This window comes from Eucyclogobius newberryi, unplaced genomic scaffold (assembly GCF_026437365.1).
Source record: "Eucyclogobius newberryi isolate DKJ021-1_F unplaced genomic scaffold, fEucNew1.0.hap1 SCAF_12, whole genome shotgun sequence".
NCBI lineage: Eukaryota > Metazoa > Chordata > Actinopteri > Gobiiformes > Gobiidae > Eucyclogobius > Eucyclogobius newberryi.
This window is the reverse complement of record NW_027315746.1, coordinates 16,986,492-17,008,880: the sequence shown is the minus strand read 5'-3', so window position 1 is coordinate 17,008,880 and position 22,389 is coordinate 16,986,492. Positions and strand designations below refer to the sequence as shown.

Sequence of the window (22,389 nt, the reverse complement as noted above, 5' to 3'; positions counted from 1 at the left end):
CAGGGGCCAAGTCGCAGGGACAGCAGTCTAAGCAGATTCCCAGACTTCCTCCAACTCCTCCAGGAGGATCCCGAGACATCCTCCAGTGTATCCTGGGTCTTCCATGGGGTCTCTTCTTGGTGGGACATACCCAAAACACCTCCACAGGGAGGCGCCCAGAAAACATCCGGAACAGATGCCCGAGCCACTTCGACTGGAGGAGCAGCGGCTCTACTCCAAGCTCCTCCCGTGTGACTGAGCTCTTCACCCCATCTCTAAGGGGGACTCATTTTGACCACTTGTATCCACGATCTTGTCCTTTCGGTCATTACCCAAAGCTCATGACCATAGGTGAGGGTAGGAGCGTAGATTGACCGGTAAATCGAGAGCTTTGCCTTTCGACTCAGCTCCTTCTTTACAACAGTCCGATGTAGCCTGCACCGATCCGCCCATCACTCTCACATTCCATCCTTTATTCACTCGAGAACAAGACCCGGAGATACTTAAACTCATCCACTATAATTTGTATGCCTATAACCAACAGATTGTGTGAAATGCTGCTAAAAAAATGTTAACAGTTGAACATGGACAATAAGGAAATTGAAATGCGAAGAAGCAAGTTATTGCAATATATCCAATCTTAACCACAGCATTTAAGATTTTTATACCATATGCAGATACCAGGGGCATTGAGAAAACATTACAATGGTTTATTGATGATTTACAAACTAAATACAGACATGAAACGACCGTTAAGTGATAGCATGGAACCTGACCAATTTCTTAAATTTTAGAACAAGGCTTTGTGTATGCAGTACTTGGAATGTGTTAAGGCAGGAGGGTTGTTACATTAACATGTTTTCTGCAAAGATGACATTGACATAAAGACTAAAAAGTTGTACACTGTATGACCTGTAGGTCAACACTTGTAGATTACTGATACACTTCCTGTATAAGTGCTTAAACTTTGAGCCATGTCACTAGAGACCTAGTCCTTCTGTTTTATGAACATCAAACTGTAGTTGCTTATGTCATACTTATGTCTTAAAATATCAATTCAAATGGCTTCCACATTTCACCTGCACTGACTCCTAGCGTTCACGCCACAAGACATTAAAATGCAGGCTGCTACAAGTGAGCCCACATCGGAGAGAGCATGGGTGAAAGTGCGCCTGATGAGAGCAAGGCTCATTTGGAATCACAGGCCAATAGTGTAGGAGCGTCCTGCAGGGTTGTGGATGGCAGAGCAGGAGGGCTCAGTTACGGCCCATTCATACCACACCTTCTTCCCATTGTTGCAGCGCCAGAAACGCACAGTGACATCTTCATCCCGGGAAACAATGATCGGTTGCTGTATGAAAAGATAAAATGTTTTGGGTTGGTACCTCTAGATGTTAACACAATCATTATTTTTTGCAAAACTAAAAAGTTATTTTTTACTTTAAGTGGGAACAAGATGGGAAACCATGAGAACATCCCAGGTGAATGTGTATCTGGCTTTATACCTAAGACAAAATATCACATTTATAAAAACATTATTTGCTTAGTTAAAAAAAAAAAAAAAAAAAAACAATCAGTGACTTACTAAGTGTGACATCTTTGTACAGTGTCGTCTCGAAGTAGCCAGCAAACCCATGCAACACTGTGTTACATGTTACAGGAAATCGGAGGCACTGGTAACGATTATTATCCATATCTAGTAAAAACAAAGAAAAATTAATACTTTTGTTTAAATAAATAATTAAAAGTTATGGTAAATTACTTGTTGTGGGGTGAACAAAAGTGAAACAAGGCTTGGGTTCTGCCAGTTGGTGAAAGTTATGAAGTCGCACAACATATGGCGTCTCAAAATGGCACTCTGGATGCTTGTCGCGCTCTCTACATCCTCGTACCTCGTTGTAAAGCTTTGAAGAAGACAAAGGTGCCAGGAAGGATGTGTAGGAACAGGGGATGCTAACTCCATCATCTAATGAGAAATTGATAGTAGAGTGTGAACATGCACTACAAATGAGTATAGATTTTTTTTTTAAAACAATACACATGCTTGAAATCTTACCTTTGAGAAAATGCTGAGCACCATCTAAACACTCTGGAGACAGTTCATTGTCCCCAAATGAACCCAGCAGCTCACTAACAATGATGTCTGCTTTTTCAGGTGCTGTCCATTCACGCATATCACACGATACAACAGTCACTTGGTCTCCCCACTCCTCAAAGCGCCAGTTCTCCAATCTACAATAAAAATGTGTATTTAGTTGGATGGAAATCAACCCTTAATGAGTCAGATTTTTTTCATTACACAACTTACGTGACAACAGCATTGGGATTTTTCTCCACCGCATACACCTTCAGTTTCCGGTCAGCTTGTTTAGCAGCACGTAAGGAAGCATTGACCAGAGGGCCTCGTCCAGCACCCAAAACCATTAACACCCTGTTTCAAAAGCACCAGTATGAAGGGAGTAGTTAATTTTGCATGATAAACTTGGATAAAATTGGACTCACTGAACATTGGTGGCTTTTTCTTCTTCAGGAACTCTGTCAAGCAGACATTTATACACAGCCTGCAATCAAAGAAGCAATGTTAAACGTAATGCAAACTAAACTTTCACTAGATGCTGAAGTTAAGTTTGGCTAATATGTTTGTTTACATGCGCCTGTTTAATATCTTTACTTATTATTTTGCAAATTGTGAGTGTTATTTTCAGTAGTGCATAATAAGACTTTTGATAATCTGACCTGCTGGTACTGTGAGTATTTGATAGGGTCCTTTTCAAACACTTCATATGTTTGAGACTCCAGGTTGTCCATGAGAGGCTGAAATAAACAAACATTAGGTCAATTGTGAAAATAAAATGCATTTTAATTACCGGTAGTTGAATAGTAGTAAAAATAAATTGCAAAAATAATACATTGATTAGTAGGTTTAAGGTTAAGGTAGACTTTTTGGTCCCCATAGGGAAATTTGTCTTCTGCATTTGACCCATCCCTCAGTGTTGCCTGGGCATCCTTCAGGAGCAGGACCAGTCACCAGGTCTTTGTGCGAGGCTTGGTCAGGACAGGTTGATGGGGTAAACCGGAGGGCACAGAGTATTTCCTTACTTGAAGGGGAGACTGCAGGTAGTCCTCATAACCCTTGGCAAACATCTCATAGGCATTGGGTGCTGGCCGGTTCTGGTTTAGATATTCTAGGTACTGCAGATACGATCTGAAGTCCTTTTCTGTGTGGCGGCTGGTGCCAGTAAAAACAAACTGGGCCTCCAACTAAAGATAAAAAGTTATTTTTTTTTTACAAATGATTTAGAACAACCACCAATGCAATGACAAATGCAAATTAAAAAAAATAAACCTTTTCCCCCACCTTAAAAAGACGGAAAATTATTCTCTGGTGAGCTTTAGACAAGACTGGAAAGCCCTTCTTATTGGTTAGGAAGATGCTCGTGGGGAGTATAGCTGCCTTGATAGGTTCCCCAAGCCACTTGTCAATCACAGCCTCGGAGGGCATGTCAGCACCAACTTCAATGGCTGAAACAGAATTGAGCATGTTATTAGTTTGCATTTGGAAAAAAAAACGCTGCCTATTCCAAACACTCATCTCACCTAAAGTTATCCTCTTGTTGTAATCACAAAGAGTTCTGAAGGAGTGCCACCTTAATACACAGAAGCAAATAAATCCATAATAAGAAAACAGTTGACAATTGTCAAAGAGTACATTTGGGCTTCTGTGCATTGTAACTGGACTTACCAGTCCCATGTCTTCTCTTCATTGCTCAAGTCATCAACACAAGGGGCTTGTTCATTCTCAACCAGATCTTCTCGGGTGTCCTCTGAGGCCATGAGGGGAACCCGGATCCAGAACTAATAAAAAGGGATATACACTTAAGAGGTCTTTACTTATAAATTACAAACACCAGTTGAGGAATTCTCACGTTTGATGAGTGGTGGCCAGTGTGGGTGTGATTTAGCAGCAGGCGGGCGAGATTGGCATTATGAGGTCCCCTCAGAGGCAGCATAAAGACTGGCAGACCCAGATATGCTGAGAAGTTTAACTCCTGGACTAGAGCCTGGACAGATCAGTTTGCATTATTGATGGTGAAAGGACCGAGGTCATGATCCACCAAAACCACAAGTGATTATACCAAAGGCCACACCTTGAGGGGGGGAAAAAAAAGGTACAATTCTTAAGGACACAACTTACTGCCTCTGAATTTCTACGCTCCATCTCCAACTCCGAGTCCACGTCTATCCATGGTGAAAGCTTTCCAACTATAAGAGTGTTCCAATCTGCCCAAAAATAATTTCAAGCACATTTGAGTGGTTAATGACACATAAGCATAATGTTAACGGAAGTGTAAAATATGGTTCCTTCAGTGATAATAACTCACCTCTCCCACAGAGTAGCAGGTCAGAGCGTGTTTGGGCACCTGGACGTGATTTAGCGGGCTCAAGCTCATACTCTCTTCTGAACCGCGGGTGATAAAGGGGCATGCAGAGGAAGTCAAACCTGACAAAAGAACACACGCACATAAGACACTCGGACCAACGACATAACGGCGTCGTGTTGGTAGTGTTGTATAAACACAAGGCCATTTTTTTAAAACAGTGTAAAAAACATGCGAAACTGTGATGAGGCTATCATTGTGATGTGCACGTGTTGTCATTTCACCGGAGAGCAGAAGCAGACACCGTTCACGGATGGCGTCGCCGTTCACAAAATCACTCCAGTTGCTTAATAACAGTGTAGAATAAAAGCTTCTTACCCAAGTTTGGCAACGGCTGCGAGCGTGTCAGCAATCTCAGGCACACAGTTTAAGTCTCTGCCGCACGACACTCGGCCACCGGTGCTGGCAGACGCCATGACTGAACTGCTGCTACGAACAGCACGGCTCGTTATGGTCTCGTGGAAACAGGCGCCATGTTGGATCTACAAGGACGTTCACGCCACAGTAGATAATGGAATTATAGAGCCACAATGATTCTCGCGGGCAACATCTCGTGCGCTATCGCGAGTTACACGAGTTTCTATAATGTAAGACATTTACTCGTTACAATTAAACAAACTGTTGTTTATTAAGATGATATATTGTACATGCCTATTTGACTAAATTAATTTAACTTTATTATATATTTATTCGCGCCTAACTGGTGTTGGAAAACTGCACATATGCAATTATATTATATTTAGTTTTGTATTTGTTTATGTCAAAGACAATATGTGAAATTGTAAGTTCGTAGATTGCATCAGCAGTTTGTTATCGATTTACCATTATTTAACCAGGAAAGTCCCACTGAGATGTAGCATCTCTTTTTCAGGGGAGTCCAGGCCCCAGAAGGGAGGGTGCTTTATTGTACAGGGTTTTAGTGGTAGAGGAAACAGGAGCAGCTGGAGGAAATCTACGCAAACATAAATAGAACATGCAAAAACTCCACACAGAAAGGCCCCGCGCCACTCTGGAGTAGATTCAAGAACCTTGTTCACACTTGTTCAAGTGAAAATGCTCAAAATAAGCATAGAAAGTACTACTGTGCAGAAAATAGCATCTCAGTATCATGTTCACAGCACATATTTGATGTGTTTGCATTTATGGACATTATAAAAGGAGAAAGAGAGAAGAGAACTAATTCTACCAAATATGCCTCGTCCAACTGTGATTTAAGTCTTATTCTGCTGTAGAATGGCTTTGGAAGATATTTGTGCCTTGAAGCGTAAACTTTCATCATTGGATAATGCAACAAAATTTCAAGTGGATGGATGTTCCAATTTAAGAGGATCATCAGAAAATCTAATAATACCTGGGGCTCCATTTTCCTTCAGTTTACCAAACTCTGAATCTTCATTATTAACGTCTCACTCTGGTAAACCTTCAATTACTGTCCCTAGACCTTTTGGTCTGTCTCATGGGACAACAACCATGGGATTCATCTTCCAAGGTGGGGTCATCGCTGCTGCAGACACACGGGCAAGTGCTGGGGGGCTTGTAGCTTGTCCAGCTGTGCACAAGATTACTCCTCTTCACTCCCACTTGGTTGTCACCTCTTCTGGCAGTGGAGCAGACTGTATGCTGTGGGAACGAATCCTGACACGAGAAATAAGACTTTACCAACTTAGACACAAACAACGATTGTCAATAAAAGGAACAGCCAAGCTCCTTTCGTTTATGTTGCATCCATTTAAAGGGACTGATGTCTGTGTGGCTCTTACGCTGTGTGGTTGGGAGACAAACATGGGTCACAATGATTCAATTTCAAACCAGAGTGTTACTGACATAGCACAATCTGCATCCACTGGCAATGGCCCCAAACTGATCTATGTGTGCAGCGATGGTGCTCGGTTCCAGGGAGATGTCTTCTCTGTAGGCTCTGGGTCCCCTTATGCTTATGGGGTCCTAGACAGAGAGTTGAAGTGGAGTTTGAGTGTTCCTGAGGCTGTCTCTTTGGCCAGAGAAGCTGTGTTCAGAGCTACTCACAGGGACGCATACTCTGGAAACAATGTGGACCTCTTTCACATCACAGCAGAGGGATGGCATCAAAGAAAGAGAGAGGACTTGAAAGAGGAATATTACAGGAAAATGGAAGAGAAACAAATTGAAGTAGAAAAAAGAATTAAGCTTCAGTAAGATCAGCATATTATGTTCTTGTGTTCTTTATAATTTCACATACATGTATTTGATAAATGCAACCCATTTTTTATTTGACAAGCCAAATATAGCGTGCTTTTTAAATAATGATTTGTGTTGATTTTGTCTACATAGAGCTCAGATTACAGCATTATTCTGTTATTTTGCCACATTGTACGGGTCTTAAACCCACTGAATGTTAGTGCCATTTGACTGCCACCCTGCTTTTTTCCCCTAGTTAGTTGTAAAGAGTGAAATTCTATTGCAAAAGTGGTTCAATATAATTCATATGATGATATATATGATCAGGGGCGAAACTCTCAATTGGTCTAGGGTGGTCCAAAATGTATGGAAATTATAATGCCTTTAACGCTTTAAATGACATTGTAAAAATACAATGACATTGTAAAAATATAACAACATTGTTAATATGATTAATATTAGAATACTGATGTAAGTATTTGCCCTTTAAACAGTCAAAATGTATCCAGAATCAGTTTATTTACAACTAAAGTGCAATAATGTTTGAACAAAATAAACAGTATAATAATATGAAAATATTAAACGATTAATTGGTGACACACTCTTATGTATGTGTAAACCCTATTTTGTCTCTTTCTTTTTTCTTTTTTTTTTTAATCGATAATTCTATCTTAACACAACACAAAACAATTATTTAACTTAAAACAACTCAGCCTGAGGAAAATTACTTAAATGATCAACAACACTGTTCAAATGGCATTACTTTAAAAAGCAAAAACGATGAGACCACTATGGGAGTTCTACTCATCCTACCAGATACAGCGGGAAGCAAGGCATAAAGCAAGGCTAAATATCGGAACATCAACAGAGTTCAGTTATTGTACCCAGTGGGCGTGTACTTGTCATTTCCGGCTTAGCTAAATGGGCTTAGTTAAATGCAGGTGCCGGTTCAAGAGAAACATTTTGACAGAAGTTCTGCCTTGGTGCGAAGAAAATGTAAACAAACGTATAGCCCCTCAGCAACACGTGAGGCGGAAGTGCACGTCACATCATGTAATAGATCCATTATGACGTGACAGGCAACGGACTTAACCAAGGTGTCACAATTGGGTAAATCGGTTCTCTTTAGACGTTCAGACTTAATATTGCCATAAAAACACCAAAGAAGAAAAATAATAGGTAATCTTATCTATTCTGATATATAGTTTTAACTGATAATACTTCTATTAAAGGTTGCGCGAGCTCCCCGTGATTTACTCTTATGGCGGGTCTTATGGATATGATGACAGTCTTTAGTTCACGTCTGCTTCATAACACCGCCGCGCCTTTAGGGGGCGCTATCAGACTGGATCGTTAAAGAAGGAAGTTGCTTTCTCATCATTGACACTCAAAGATGGCTCTTGCTAGTGTGTTAAGTAGTGATTTGGGGGATTTTTCTTATGAAAAATGCCAGCCGGTCGACTTTATAGGTGGACTGGGTCCTAATGCTGCGAACTATGAGTCTGCACCGGGTGAAAGTCTCAGTTTCGCGGTCAGAAATCCTTTGTTTGGCGAGGCCGACGATGATGTCGAGAAGAAAATACAGTTTCTGCATGGGACCACCACCTTAGCATTCAAGGTAAATTGTCTTACATGTTATGTTTTGTGTGAAGACGTTTAAAGCCTTAGTTTGCCATGTCGGATGGATGAAGTTTAGGAGCTTTCACAGACTTTCCTGCGACTTCAGATCAGAGTCTAACGTTAGCATGCTAATGTGGCTATAAAGCGCTTTCTCATCCAGTTGCGTTCTTGTAGTTGACAGACCCTTAAATTGCTAAAGCCTTAAATCAACATGCTTACGTTATGATACATAACTGGTGGAACCTAGAGAACGCAGTTCAGTTTTTAATCTGTTATAGTACGTCTCTTGCTCAATAGTGTTGATGTGTAAAGGTTTTTAATACTTTGCTGCAAATTTCGCACATTGGCCACGGTCGCCCTTACAACGAGGTCTCGATCTCATTGGGGTATTGCTTAGTTAATTAAAGAGTAGAAAATAAATGGTCAAATTGAGTGTCTTTTATCAAAGTAAATTGATTTCCAAATAACTGGGATTCTTAAATATTCTATAAGTTTTACTTTGCAAGTAAATTGAAGCACTTTGCTTCAATAGTGTTTTATATACATTTGTTATTTATCGTGTTATGTGTTTTTATGTTAAATGTAAAACTCTGTAATATTTTCACTTTTCTTCAGTTCCAGCATGGTGTTATTGTGGCAGTGGACTCTCGGGCCACAGCGGGTGCATATATCGCCTCTCAGACGGTGAAGAAAGTTATTGAGATCAACCCATACTTACTGGGTACAATGGCTGGAGGAGCTGCAGATTGTAGCTTTTGGGAGCGTCTTTTAGCCCGTCAGTGTCGAATCTACGAGCTTCGGAACAAGGAGCGCATCTCTGTGGCTGCAGCTTCCAAGCTGCTGGCGAACATGGTGTACCAGTACAAAGGCATGGGACTCAGCATGGGGACAATGGTGTGTGGATGGGACAAGAGAGGACCAGGTAAATATGATACAAAAATCAAATTTGTAAATAAGAAAAACACCTTTTTATATACATGCAAGCATTGTTCCCGCTAAGCTGTGCGCAAGTGCTCACTGCTCCAAAGGTCTCAGCGCACAGAAAATCTGCTCTACACACTAAATAAAAATTCAACCTGAATTGAAGATAAACTAAACGCATACAAATGTATACAATGTGATTCAGTGAGTGGCAAACAAGGACTGGGCTGGCATACGGGGATTTTCCCGGTGGGCTGATGGGTAAATGGGCCATTGTGGGCTGAGCTGTAGAGGTGAGTAACGCCGCCGGGACCCCTCGTCCTTGTCTGCCCCTGCAGTAGCTGACTTGAGACCTGTGGCGGACGGGATTGCCCACGGGTCAAATGCTGCAGAATCAGGCGGATTTGCGTGTTAGTGCGCGTTGTGTATGCGTGACCACTCGCAGGTGGAGACTGGAGGAGGAGGAGAGCTCTGTGTCAGAGCATGTGAGTAGAACAACGCTAGTAAAACTTTATTAATGAGGCTGAGCGCTATGTGAAAGGCGTGACTGTGGCGCAGTCTGTGAATTAGCTTTTCAGTGTCATAAATGTCTCCCTCTTAACAGTTTTAGTGGGATTAGTTCAATTCAGTTTATTTAAAAAGGCTGTCGCGTGCGGTCTCTAGTCCAGAGCTGTCTAAACATGGGCCATTCACGGACTCATCTCATTGCAGCAGTTTGATCTGCAACGGTCGAGCCGTAGCCCACAAATACTAGGCCTATTGAAGCTATACTCTGCGTTGTATATATTAAAGTTGGTTTAAAGCCGTGGTTCTCAAACAGAGTAGACTACAGGCCCTCAGAACATTAGGATCCTCAGGTGAAATTAGGCTAATGTTTAAGGTGCACTATGGAAGTTTCTAGTTGAGGGTCCTTCTCCTGATTTTTGAACATTGTTTTTGCTTTGTCTGGAAGTTTCCAAACTCATCTATCCATCATTTAGCTAGTTAAAGGAGTTTCTATTGCCTCAAAAATAGTTGGTTACATGCTGTACATTTTTTTTGAAAAATTAATACAAAAATCTATATGAACCAATATTCAGCTCTGTTTATGGAACAAACTTATTGAATCAAGCTGACATTATATATTAGCGCCACCTTTTTCACCCAGGCCGCTCCTGCTACCCAGGTCAGGAACATGAACAAGATTTTGGTCTTTTTCATTGTTGGTGGATTAAAGCACTTAATTAAAAGTAAAAAAACAAATGACTGCTGTAATTTGACTCTTTTAACAAAGCATGTCTTGGACATATGTGATATGGATGTGACCAGTGCACACACTGATTTTGCTCACAGTGGTTCTGCTCAGGGAGTTTGTGTTTTTGCTCAGACACAAAGAATTAGAGGGAACGTTGCATGTTTAAATTATGTTAATTGGTGAGTATTTCACTGTACTGTATTTTCACTCTTTGGCCACCAGATGGTGGTGTTATGCTTTTTTATTCCGTGCCCATTTGGAATTGCAGCAGTGACTCTTGGACACTGTGCCCTGTGTGTCAGGCCATACATCAGGGAAGGTGTGCTTAAAGAGGCCGCCACAGTGACACAGTAATGGAAAATCAATGAGGCTGGGACTGCAGGCCAGTAAACACAAGGCAGAATGATAGACGTTGGATCCCAGAGCTGGACAATTGGGTCGCATGCATAATGTGTGTGCACCTGCAAAGATCGATCCCGGCTTTGTTTGGAAAGTCGAGAGGCCAGTGATTACTTGACTGACTGCCAGTGTGCTGTACCCACCGTACTGAATGACATGTGTTAAACTCTGGACAATCAATGAGTGAAATAATGATCCAAGTCTAATATAAGAGGCTGCTCAGTTTGGCAGTGATTGAATGAAGAGGTAAATTTTAATCAATTGCAGTTAGGTTGGAAGCTCATTAGCTGGCTACAGTCATGTCAAGAGCACTTACTGCCCTGATGTTGTCTTAAGATGCATGCAAAGTATATCAAATTAAAGCCTTGTTGAAGAGCCTTGAGAAATATGGCGCTGCACATTATAATGTTCAGTGTTGTGACACCGTAATCAAGATGTGGCCTGTCTAACCTTACCTAGCTGCTTCCCACAAGGATGTCTGCAGTTTATTAATGTGTTTATGAGTTAGTCTAGTCTGATGGCAGAGACCCATGTGGTAGTCAGTGTTGGACCATCCCAAGGAGAGTGATTCTTATGCATTTTTCAGCTGCTGCCCTTCTCATTCTCTCCCCTTCTCATTCTCTCATGTGGGAAGGAGATCTGATGGACCGACGTGACCTATTTGATAGTAGAAATCCATTGGTTGCACTGTTATCCTCATCTACCTCTAAAAGCAGACAGTCTACACTTCCTGTATACTGCCACTTCTAGCAGCAGTCCTAGGCTAATGTGGACCTTAAAAATGTAGTTTTACATCCTAAGCAGTCCTCACTAGTTTATACTTTGAGTTTCTAAGAAGGTTATGTAACCAGTGTATGATAATTTTCCACAAGATTCCAGGTGTGTGGACTTTTTTTGCGATGCCTCTATAGAGGGATAAGGGCATGGATCCGACTAACGTCTCTACTCCACACAAGTCTTTACAACTCTCTCCCCGCCTGTTATGTTTTTAACGAGTCCCTTACAGTTTTCAAGAGGAACAGGCAGGTCTCCGAATGGCAAATTACCCCCGCGCATAGGCAGGCACCAGATGATTATCATGGCACACTAACGACAGGCTGAGGAAGCTGCAATTTGGCAGTTGGAAGCGATGGTGAGCCGCTTTTTCAGAATAGCAAGTGGCTTTCTATTACTAATAGACTGTTACAGCATTGTGCAGTCTAAGGGCACATTGAAGTGGCTTTTAATGCGAATGATGGTGAACAGCAAAAGCGTTACATATTGAGTGCTTCTTCTCATGTCTTTTTAAAAAAATATATTTTGAGGTATGTCAGCTGCAGTTGGTGAGAGCCAAAATCCACGTCATTTTGGGATCTCGAGTGTGTCATGGTATAGCACAATCATTCCGCAAGTAAATCCAAACTTGTTTGACCACTTGAGCCTGTAATCTTCTGCCAGTCCAAGTCTCTGAGGAAGTGTGTGTCATCGCATGTGTGAAAGGATATTAATCTTCAAACTACAATTCTGGTTGTGTTTGCAGGATTTTTGTTTTCCCTTTTTTAAGGTGCAAGGTTTGGTTACCTACAGCTCTGGTTTCAGGTCGATAGTTAATTTTTAGCGCGTTTGCAGGGATCAATAAGGCCGTGAGCAGGGCCCCTGGGCTGGGTTCATGCCATGTCAGCAGGTTCCCGGTCGCCTTCATATAATTGAGGATGCAGCTGTTCATATCTGCCAGCCTTACTTCATTTGGAGAGGTTGCAGCTGTTCATTTTTCCTAGAAGGGTGTGCTGGTTGTGCTCATGTGAATTTTGCAGACAAATCTTAACATCTGATGGGAGACCAGTTTGTTCCCCCGCATTCATGACCCGTTTTCTGTTTCCTCAGGACTGTACTACGTGGACTCTGAGGGGAACAGAGTGTGTGGTGACCTGTTTGCAGTGGGCTCGGGCTCTATGTACGCCTATGGTGTGATTGACAGCGGCCTGCGGCAGGATCTGACCGTGGAGGAGGCCTGTGAGCTGGGGCGCCGTGCCATCTACCAAGCAACATATCGTGATGCTTACAGCGGAGGGCAGGTCAACCTCTACCATGTACACAGTGAAGGCTGGACCAGGGTCTCCCAGGATGATGTCCTAAAGTTGCACCAGCAGTATAAGGGGCAGGCTTAGGCCACAGAGGGCAAAGGTTTAAAGCAAGTGGGTTTTTTAGGCAAATGTTCACATGTTTAAGATGTCGGTGGAATCCCTCATTCCTCCAGGAGTGTTCTATTATAGAAAAAGATTCAGTTGTAGTCATCTGGACTTTTAGAAAAAACAAGGTTTCGACACTCCTCTTAGAGTTATTCTCAATCTGCAAATCAATATCTTGAGTTGCTTGTCATGATTTGCAGATTGAGAATGAACGTGTTGTTTTTCCTAAAAACAGAGTCCAGGTGACTACAACTGAATCTTTTTCTACAAATGTTTAAGATGTTCTCTTGTCAAAACATAAATAAACTCTAGAAAATGTAACGCTTCTTCATTTCACTGATCCATAATCTTTGGCTTTACATGATGCCAATATTCTGACAGTATTATGGCAATGTCAATCAATATTATGTTAAAATGTCCCTGCAAATGTCTTTGCGATTCAGGCTCAAAAAAAAAAAAAAAAATGTGCAAAGTTATGATTAAAAAAAAGCAATTTTACAATTATTTTATTTCTCAATAAATGTCACCTTTTTACTAATCAGATAATCTAGACATGAAAGGACATGCTACATCGTGTTTTTATCTTATAATTTAAAGGTGGCATGGACGATTTTTTTTCAGTAAATTTTTATCATATTTCCTCGTGGCGTGGATAAATCATTAGTCCTGCCACGTATCAATCATAAAACGCACCTACCGCTCACCTGCAGCCGCGTCAGGCTCGTCCCCACGTTTCCGCGTGCCTAAGCGCATGGATTTATCATAATATAGTTCCCTCAGTGTACGGGGCAAAATGAAGACGGAGAAAGACAGTTCGAGCTGATGCAGAAGTGGACAGAAATCTACGGGAGACGAGAGATGCGATGCGCTCCGTTGCGCTAATAAACAAACGCACGGTTGTGTTGTATCGATGCGCACTTCCGCCTGCGTTCTCAAATCGCCGAAAAATCGTCCATACCGCCTTTAAGGCTAAATCCAGAACCTACATAGTTCCTATATGTACATTTATTAGTGGGGAGCAGCACTGTTTAGATGGTGCTATTTAATTGCATACCTCCAGTTGCAGTAATTGCACCCCCTGACTTGATGTGGCCTGCGTCCACTCATGTTGCACAAATGCTGCTTTTAATAGGAAGAAAATGTATTCCCTAATTCCTTGCAGACTCAACTAGCTTCTCTATGCTCAATGTCGTGTGCAGCCCCGCCACAGTGGTTTACAATGTAACGACCTGCTCCAGCAGTGTGCCCCTCCAGCAGTTTTTATGGTTGGGAACAAACACTAATAAAAAGGGATGAAGTAGGCAAACGTGAAGCAAACGCACTTCAAACCATGGTTAAAAACTAGTTTCACAGGTGACTAGTTGGCAGATGGAACCCAAATGGGATTTCAATAAATGGTAATGAGCTGGGCTCATCTGTGGAGCCGCCTTAAGTAAATGAAGTGGTGAAATTGTTCTATCAATACAAGTGGCAGTGATATGTATGTGTAAGCTCTAATGAAAGCAGGGACTGTTTGACTATCAGACCAACTCATGAGACCGTCTTCAGGTACGATATATTTCACAAAGATGCAACACTAACTTTAAATTAGGAACAAAGACAACTACACAATATAGAGCAGAAAGATGCACTGTTAAAAGAAAGAAATAACTTTGCCCACTTGTAAAATTTCCAGAGTAAAAACTATCAAAACTCATGAGTCCATACACCAGGCCTTTCTGTTTATGCAGTGAAGTTAGTTGTAGAATTGTATTTGTATGTCAAAAATCATAATTATTCCTAAATCTAAACAACAGAAACTTATATTTACAAACTGCAGGTGAGTTCACTGTCCCTTTTTAAATAGACCAAGAAAATGATTGGGTTACATAACAAAAGCAATTAACAAATGTTCTTAAAACAGTTTTGTTCACCTACAATAACCCTTCCCTGCAGCTTTATTTCTACTTCAACATCTCTTGCATCCTTTACATGAAGATGAGAATGCCATATAATAAAGATGTTCCTGATGTGATGAGATTTGATTATCGCCCCTTTCATCTAAAACATTGGGACGTGACCAGTGGGTGCTGCACGGTGTTAATAATGAAAGAGCTGCTGCAGGTATCACGCAGCCCTGAGCACCGTAAATACACTCTGGAAAGTAATTACAACTCAAAATTCTCTCTTGTATACAGTATGGGCCTATGTGAAGTATTACTATTTTAACACAACCAATCTTTCTCATCAGAATCAGCAGTTACTTATGTAGTTTTCATTTATTAACCTTTATTTAACCAGGTAAAACCCCATTGAGAGCAAAACCTCTTTTTCAAGGGTGACCTGGGGCAAAGTAAATATTAAAACAGCACAACACATTTTAAAATACTAATACCCTTGTAAAAGACATTCAGAAAAGAAAAAACAAATCAAATGAAACTGTTGCATGTGTGCATACTACAGTCTGGCCTTTGTAGCGATGTTACCACCTTTTTGCCGAACATTGACAACTGGAACTGTGGGGGGCAACAATAATCTTTGAAAATCAATCAATCAGTTGTTTACTTGTCTACAGCTGCACTACTCATTTCACCACTTCACAGTCATGAATATTCACACCATTTATTGAAATCAGCAATAATTAAAGCGTGCTCCACATGATCAGTCAACTGCTAAATGCTGGTGCGGCACCACGATTTAAAAATTCTGAACACAATTTTGTAATTTGGGATCTGCTTTTAAGGTCAGGCCAAACAGTCATTCCCTATTTGTTGAACCATTTGACATTGCCTTGATTAGAAGCATCCCCAGTCTAAAGATAGTCCATGGATGTGTGAGATTATTTATCTTTAATGAAGGCCTGGTCGCTTGAGGAGAGACGTGTGCATGCTGGCCCCTCACCCACAGTGTTCCTGGTGCGCTGCCCGGCCCCTCCTGCCTGACGCTTGACCTTGGCTCGAGCCCAGCAGACAGTCAGCAGCACCAGGCGAAAGGAGAAGCGAGTCTGTCTGGCACCAAGATTGCGGGTTGTCAACAGGTATTTTCAAAATAGCTGCTATTATCAGTGCCGGCTTTCATATTTTTTTTCACAAAGTTTTACACTCAGGCCAAGATGGTTACACTCTGGGGAGGCACTGCAAAATGAGGAAAATGGCTTGCTTTTATTTTTTTTTTTCATCTAAATTACACAGAGCGCAATGAAAAAGACCAGCTGGCGATATTGAAAGGTGCCAGCATGATGATTTTCACACTGTCAGAAAATAACCCCTGTGCCCACATTATGCCATCTGTCAGGTGGTCTTCTGTGTTGTGCTTTAAGGCTCCAGGACGGATCTGAGCACAACACATTTTCAAACCCATACCTTTCCCTAAACTAAACGCACTCGCTTTAATACTGGAATTTGTAATTGGATTCTCAAAGGCAAATACCCCCACATCAGGGACGGGTGACTGGGTATTGAGGAATCATTGTTTATTCCCGCTGATGCATCCCACGATTGAAAAACAAATGAGAAGTCTATTTGGCTGGGGTAATGACTCCCGGCTGGCTGCATGTTGTCCACCCCGGGGCTCTGAGTCTGGGTGTCATACAATCAGCACACCCAAGCTCCTAAAAGCATGCCAGCTCTGACAAACAACAAAGCCTGCATGACAATAATTGCATTTGTGGTCCCAGCGCATCCCCTTTCGGAACTGCCTCGGCTCGTTTGAGAGCTGTACTTTTTCATCCCTCACCATGACAGTCGCACTCTTGTCATTCTTGCTGTGTGCCCGCCACAGCCGCCTCACTCCACTTCACATTTTGCTTTCCGTTTCAGCATTCTTTTTTACAATGTGTTTGGCAATTGCTTTTTTGACTTGATTAATTCAGTGACACGACTGAATTCAGCTCTGCAAAGTAAACAGTGGAGCTCTTGAGTTGTATCCAACCGGAGTCGCTGTTTGTCCATTTCCCAGCAGCACTCGGGCCCCTGCCAACAGCTCCATTGCGGCTCTTGATGATGATGATCATGAGGGTGGTAGGAAGGAGGATGGTGATAGCTCCTCTATTAGCACGACCCAGGTCTCCAGAGGCCCCAGGCGCTGCAGTTTATCCCCTGTCATGACACCTGACTGTATAAATGGAGCCTGTCTGTTTGTTTTATCGTCAGCAGCACTGGTCCTTGGCTCTCAGGCAAACACAGGGTCAGGAGACTAAAGCTTAAGATGTGCACTGAGAGCGATGGTGGCTGCCACAGTCACTCACTTACTCCCATGTGGCTACTGGCGTTTTTATAGCACCACATCTTCTTATATGTGGTGACTAGCACTGACAAAAGTCAATTGTAGAATCTGTTTTTGCCCACATTTTTATTTATTTTTTCCCGGCCTCTTGCTATTTTAGTGCTTTTTCAGCTATGGTTACGTGCGTTCACTTGATATTTGTTAGAGTGACGCACCATTGTAGAGCTATGAGTCAAAGCTTTGACCAGCATTGTACTTTTGTATTAACGGTCTTTGCTTTTTGCGAACACCAGGTTTCAAGTGATCATTATCATCACAGTGTATTTTTATAGCACTTTTCACCTTCAGGGCACTCAAAGTGCGTTACTAGGCAATGTGGGTGAAGTGTCTTGCCCAAGGGCACAACAACATTTGCTCTAGCCGCTGCACTGTTCCAGCAGGTTCCCATCCAAGAACTAACCAGGCCCTGTCCTGCTAGAGCTGACGAGATCAGGCATTGTCAAGAAGGTAGGCCACATCATACCTTTTGCTACAAGGTTTATACAGCCTAAGACATTAGAGTCACAGATTTGAGTGATGACGTCCCTCTGCATGTTTTCAAAAACAAAACATTTAATGTTTCTGCAAAAATAGGCATAGTTACATCTGTAATCTCAATTGTGTTTGTTTTGGTTTGTTTTGGCGCTTCAACCCAAACTATAACAATGGCCTGTTTTTTGTCTGTTTTTCTAAGACTGATATTTTTAGCCCAAACACAACATCAGGAGATGAACATGATGGACTAACCTGGATACCTGCTGTAATGTCTCAAATGCATTTTACACACCAATGGAGAGACATAACTTATTTTCATCTGGAGGAGCAGCAAGTCTACACCAAGCTCACATTTACGTCATTTTAAAAACTGCACTCTCTGAGGAGGAGACGTGTTTACATTACGTATTGTAAATGTCTATACTATCAAACAAGTGTGTGTGTTAAGTATGTATGTTTTGAAATAACATTAGCCCCATTTGACTGAATCAATGTGTGTGTATGTTAAATTTAAATGTGAAGCCTTGACTTGGGACTTTTCCTTTCTTCATAATCAGTAAGTCAGATGTAAACAGGAACAAGCTGCTTTTATGTGCTGAACAGATGGCTCGTGTTTCTCAAGCATCTCAAATATGCCCCAACCTCAGTCACTGTCACGTCAACAACAGTGGGCCTGACTAAGTTTAAACCATTTATCAGGGAAATATAAATCATAATATGCTGTCCAGTTCTTTCTGATTTATTTTTTACTACCAAATAGTCTCATGGGCCACGGTGATTCTAATGTAAGTATAGTAGCAAAATCAATATGTTTCTCTTAATTACAATTTTATTTTGAGAATCATTTGAGATGTAACAATGTTCCAATTATATACAGTAGTGTGTGTGTGTGTGTGTGTGTGTGTGTGTGAGAGAGAGTGAGAGAGAGAGAAGATATTACAGACATATACAAACAGACATATCTCATGAATACGTGTTGTAGTTTCTAATGCCATTTCAGTTTAAATCAGTCCGTCTTTTCCCCTGCAAAGTCATGATGTCAATAAAACAAACCTTTAGATTTCACATGATTCCCCTTTGGCATTACAGCATACTGACAAATGAGAGCAGAAATACCGCTCTCCCTTATTGGTTTAAAGTGTCACTCACAGCTTCAGGCTTTTTGACAGAGTAGCCAGCACCAGCACAAGTGCAATCTCAAGACAAACTACTTCTGCCAAGCCTGGAGCCTCAGTTCCCCTTTTCTCTTCTTCTTCTCCTCCTCACCGCACCATCTATCTTTCCACATTTCCAATTTGAATTATCTCTTCTCGGGCGGGCCTCCACCCCCATCTGGCCCTATCCTGCAATGACACACAGCAAAGGAGTTCAATGGAGGTAATAATTAACCACACTTGTAGTCCATGTGCTGTACTGCTGCTTCCTTCCTCTGCAATGGTGAATTCGACTAATAGCGCGGGATAGCTGGCCAAAACAGAAGATCGTCCACTGATAGATGGTGTCCTGTCCCAAATGTGAACGCAAAGGGGGCCAAGAGGGACTCCAGAAGTGATTGACACAGAGTTTTGGCACCAGGATTATATGTGTGTGAGAGAGAGAGGGAAATAATTGATGAGTTCCTCAACTGGTGCCGAGACGAATGCCAGAAGTGAGTAATGACCTCTTGGAAGTTCGGCTTCTATGATCACAAACAAGGAAGTGGCACAACGGATGGTGATCGGAGAGCGAGGAGTTTAATGGGTTTAATCATGTGAAATGGCAGTATAATTAAATGAGAAGACCATGGTTTGAACATTATTACAGCAGTCTATAATGACTGTTGTTGTTGGTTTTTCTTTTCTTGTTTGTCTTTGCCCTTTTGCTTCTCCCTGTGACAGTTTGAGTGCCGGGGTGCCCAGCGGTTGGCTTCTTTTGTGGGTTTGTGCTGTGATGTTTTCTTGTTAGGACAAAAGTGAAAAGTTAAAATGATAGAGCCACTAGATATTATGACAAAAAACCCTTTGTCCAGTTTAGGTGTTAATGCTGCCTATTATTTTTAGCCTGCTTTTAACTTAATGCAGTTACCAAAATATCCAATAAGATCTTAAATTGATTCTGGAAAGTGTTGGAATCTGGGATATTTTTTATACAATTCACTGATGTAGAAAATATTTATAAAAAATAATTATATGATATGAAAAAAAGAAAAAAGGAAAATATCAACCAACTGATGATCTACATATCAGAGCCAGATTAGAAAAATGGAGAAATGCATATTTGTGTCAACCATTCATAAAGAGCCATTATTATTATTTCCTAATGTATTTAGCATGTTATTCAAATTAAACCAGGGTTTTTCAAATTGGGGATTGAATGCCACGTGGTACAAAAGCACTATCTGATGATATGCAGAACCCTATGCACATGTGTGTTTGAATTGGAGAGACTTGCATTCCATGCATTTGTCTCCTTTAGATTAGATTACTGTAACGGCCAGTGTTGTGCCTGAACGCGTTCATTGAACGAAAGTTCATGAACGCGTTCATAATTTTGGTGAACGTGAACTGAACGAACTGCTGACGAACGATAATATGAACGGGTTCATTCTGGTGTCTGTGAACGGCAAGTTCGTTCTTTTTATTTTCGTTCAATAAAGTGTCAGAATTCTAGAGACTTCCAGGCGAAAAACACCGTTAAGTTGGCCAAAAAGAGCCTGTGTCTGGCAAGTGTGAGAGCTCCAGAGTTGTAGAGGCCGATAGATCGCGGAGACAGCACCGCCCTGCGCATGCGCATCAAAACAAAAAGCAGCATTGACGCGACCACAACGTGAAGTCAACAGAGCAGCAGGAGTCGCCCTTCTACGACCATTTACGTGAGTTTTATGATAAGGTCGGTGAGGATGGGAACAATCTAACATTTATGTGCAAACTTTGCCCTGCAAGTTTTCCCTCATGTTTTTGAGAATATACTGTGGGGCTGAAAGCTGCAACTGCTGCTAGTGTGGACTGAATGGACAGCAACAAATGAGAGAAGTCTGTACCTTCAATGTGAATGTAAATCCTGGGGAAGGATTCAAAATTGGATATGAAGATGAAATCTGACACATAGTTTCAACATTAAACTAATACAATAATTGCTGCCTGTGGTTGTATTTGGGCTGTGGAAATAATTTAGAAAAATGATTGCATAATAATGAAAAAAAAATAACTGAACTAGTTAATTTTTTGGAGCTGTGAACTTAGTTCAAAATTTTGAATTATGAACTATGAACTGAACTAGTTCATGTAGAAAGTGAACTTTCCCAACACTGGTAACAGTCTGCTCACTGGCCTCTCCAAACGAGCTGTAAAACAGCTGCAGTACATCCAGAACGCTGCTGCTCGGGTCCTGACTAGAACCAGGAAGTACCATCGCATTAGTCCTGTTCTCAGGTCTCTGCACTGGCTCCTGTGGCTCAGAGAAGAGACTTTAAAGCAGCTCTGCTTGTGTACAAGTCTCTCCATGGCCTAGCACCAAAGTACATCTTGGACATGTTAGTGCCATAGGAACCATCTCGGACTCTGAGGACCTCAGGGACTGGCCTCCTGCTGGTGCTAGAGTCAGGACAAAACATGGGGAATCTGCATTTCAGTTTTATGCAGCTAAAATCTGAATCAGTCTTCCTGAATCAAATCAAATCAAATCAATTTATTTTTGTAAGGCCCAAAATCACAACAACAGTTGCCTCTGAGGGCCACAGGGAGTGGCCTGTCTCACTGAAGATGTGAGACAGGCCTCTACTCTGGTGATGTTCAAATCTAAGTTTAAAAAAGTTTTGTTCTGTGCATATGACTTTGATTCACATTTCTCCAGTTCTCCTTTGGCATTGTTTACAATAGTGTAGTCCTGTTTTAGCCAGATTCAGCCATAATCTAGACTCGGAAAAGTCCTATTTTTGTATACTGGCTATTTGTTAATACTTGGTGTTCTATAACCAAAGCATTAAAAGCTAACCTGCTACATTTTATGTTAAAGAAAAAGCTCTAAAGAAACTGAATGTTGCATCTTGATTCTATTGATTCACAACAAAGTACTGCTTGTTTAAGCATCTTAATTGGTTATCCATCTTAATTGGTCATCCCAGTATTGTAATGTTCATCCTTCCATCAGTTCACACTTCTCCACGCGGCTGCTGTCCTCTCTCCCTCTCCAGTCTGCTCAGATCCTCTCATTACTCTGATGGCCCTGATGCTTGAGTGGGGTTTCTTCTCCATCTTTATTCATGCCTGCCTCAGTCAGCTCTTGTCACTGCTTGTCACTTGACATTGTTATTGTCTGTTTTAATACAAAGAAGAAAAAATAACTTTTAGTAATTATCAAAGAAATCACTACATGGAGGGTATGAAAATGTACTCATTGTCTCAACTTAAACTCAGAATGCAGGTCAGGTGTGTGTGAGTGTCAGGAGTGGCTTTGGGCTTATTAACTTGTATCGTAAAAGGTCCACTTGCCAGTATAATTGTAATACTTATGTATAGGTGAAAAGATTAGCTTGGAGATAAGTATCTGGAGAACAAACTGCTTAATTGAGTTGTAACTTGTTTAATTCTAACAGACTTTGGTAATCTCCTTCGAAACGGATACAATAGGCTACATCAAAACATCATCACCTTCCCCAGGTATTCATAAGTTCATACAACTTCTTCAAACTGGTTTGGATCATTTCAGCACACTAAGATTAATTAATTAACTAATTGCTATGCTGCAAATTTGGCCT

At 41.4% G+C, this 22,389-nt stretch overlaps 3 protein-coding genes across 3 annotated transcripts; 2 read left to right on the top strand and 1 right to left on the bottom strand.

Annotated features, from left to right (window-relative positions):
• Positions 1-675: 675 nt before the first annotated feature.
• prmt5 (protein arginine methyltransferase 5) lies at positions 676-4,919 on the bottom strand. Its single transcript, XM_072441001.1, has 16 exons — positions 4,737-4,919; positions 4,362-4,480; positions 4,175-4,260; positions 3,906-4,040; positions 3,722-3,834; positions 3,577-3,626; positions 3,338-3,501; positions 3,079-3,240; positions 2,716-2,793; positions 2,482-2,540; positions 2,288-2,410; positions 2,036-2,211; positions 1,742-1,945; positions 1,565-1,675; positions 1,420-1,484; positions 676-1,330 (listed from the first exon to the last, which is right to left on the bottom strand). The coding sequence occupies exons 1-16, from the start codon at positions 4,832-4,834 to the stop codon at positions 1,178-1,180; spliced, it is 1,896 nt and encodes a 631-aa protein (XP_072297102.1). The 5' UTR covers positions 4,835-4,919; the 3' UTR covers positions 676-1,177.
• Positions 4,920-5,651: 732 nt separating this feature from the next.
• Positions 5,652-6,593, top strand: psmb11a (proteasome 20S subunit beta 11a). The gene is made up of 2 exons (XM_072440462.1): positions 5,652-6,193; positions 6,263-6,593. Exons 1-2 carry the CDS (start codon positions 5,652-5,654, stop codon positions 6,591-6,593), a joined length of 873 nt encoding a protein of 290 aa, XP_072296563.1.
• Positions 6,594-7,929: 1,336 nt separating this feature from the next.
• On the top strand, positions 7,930-12,904 carry psmb5 (proteasome 20S subunit beta 5). The gene is made up of 3 exons (XM_072441000.1): positions 7,930-8,193; positions 8,811-9,117; positions 12,613-12,904. Exons 1-3 carry the CDS (start codon positions 7,969-7,971, stop codon positions 12,894-12,896), a joined length of 816 nt encoding a protein of 271 aa, XP_072297101.1. The 5' UTR covers positions 7,930-7,968; the 3' UTR covers positions 12,897-12,904.
• Positions 12,905-22,389: the final 9,485 nt, after the last annotated feature.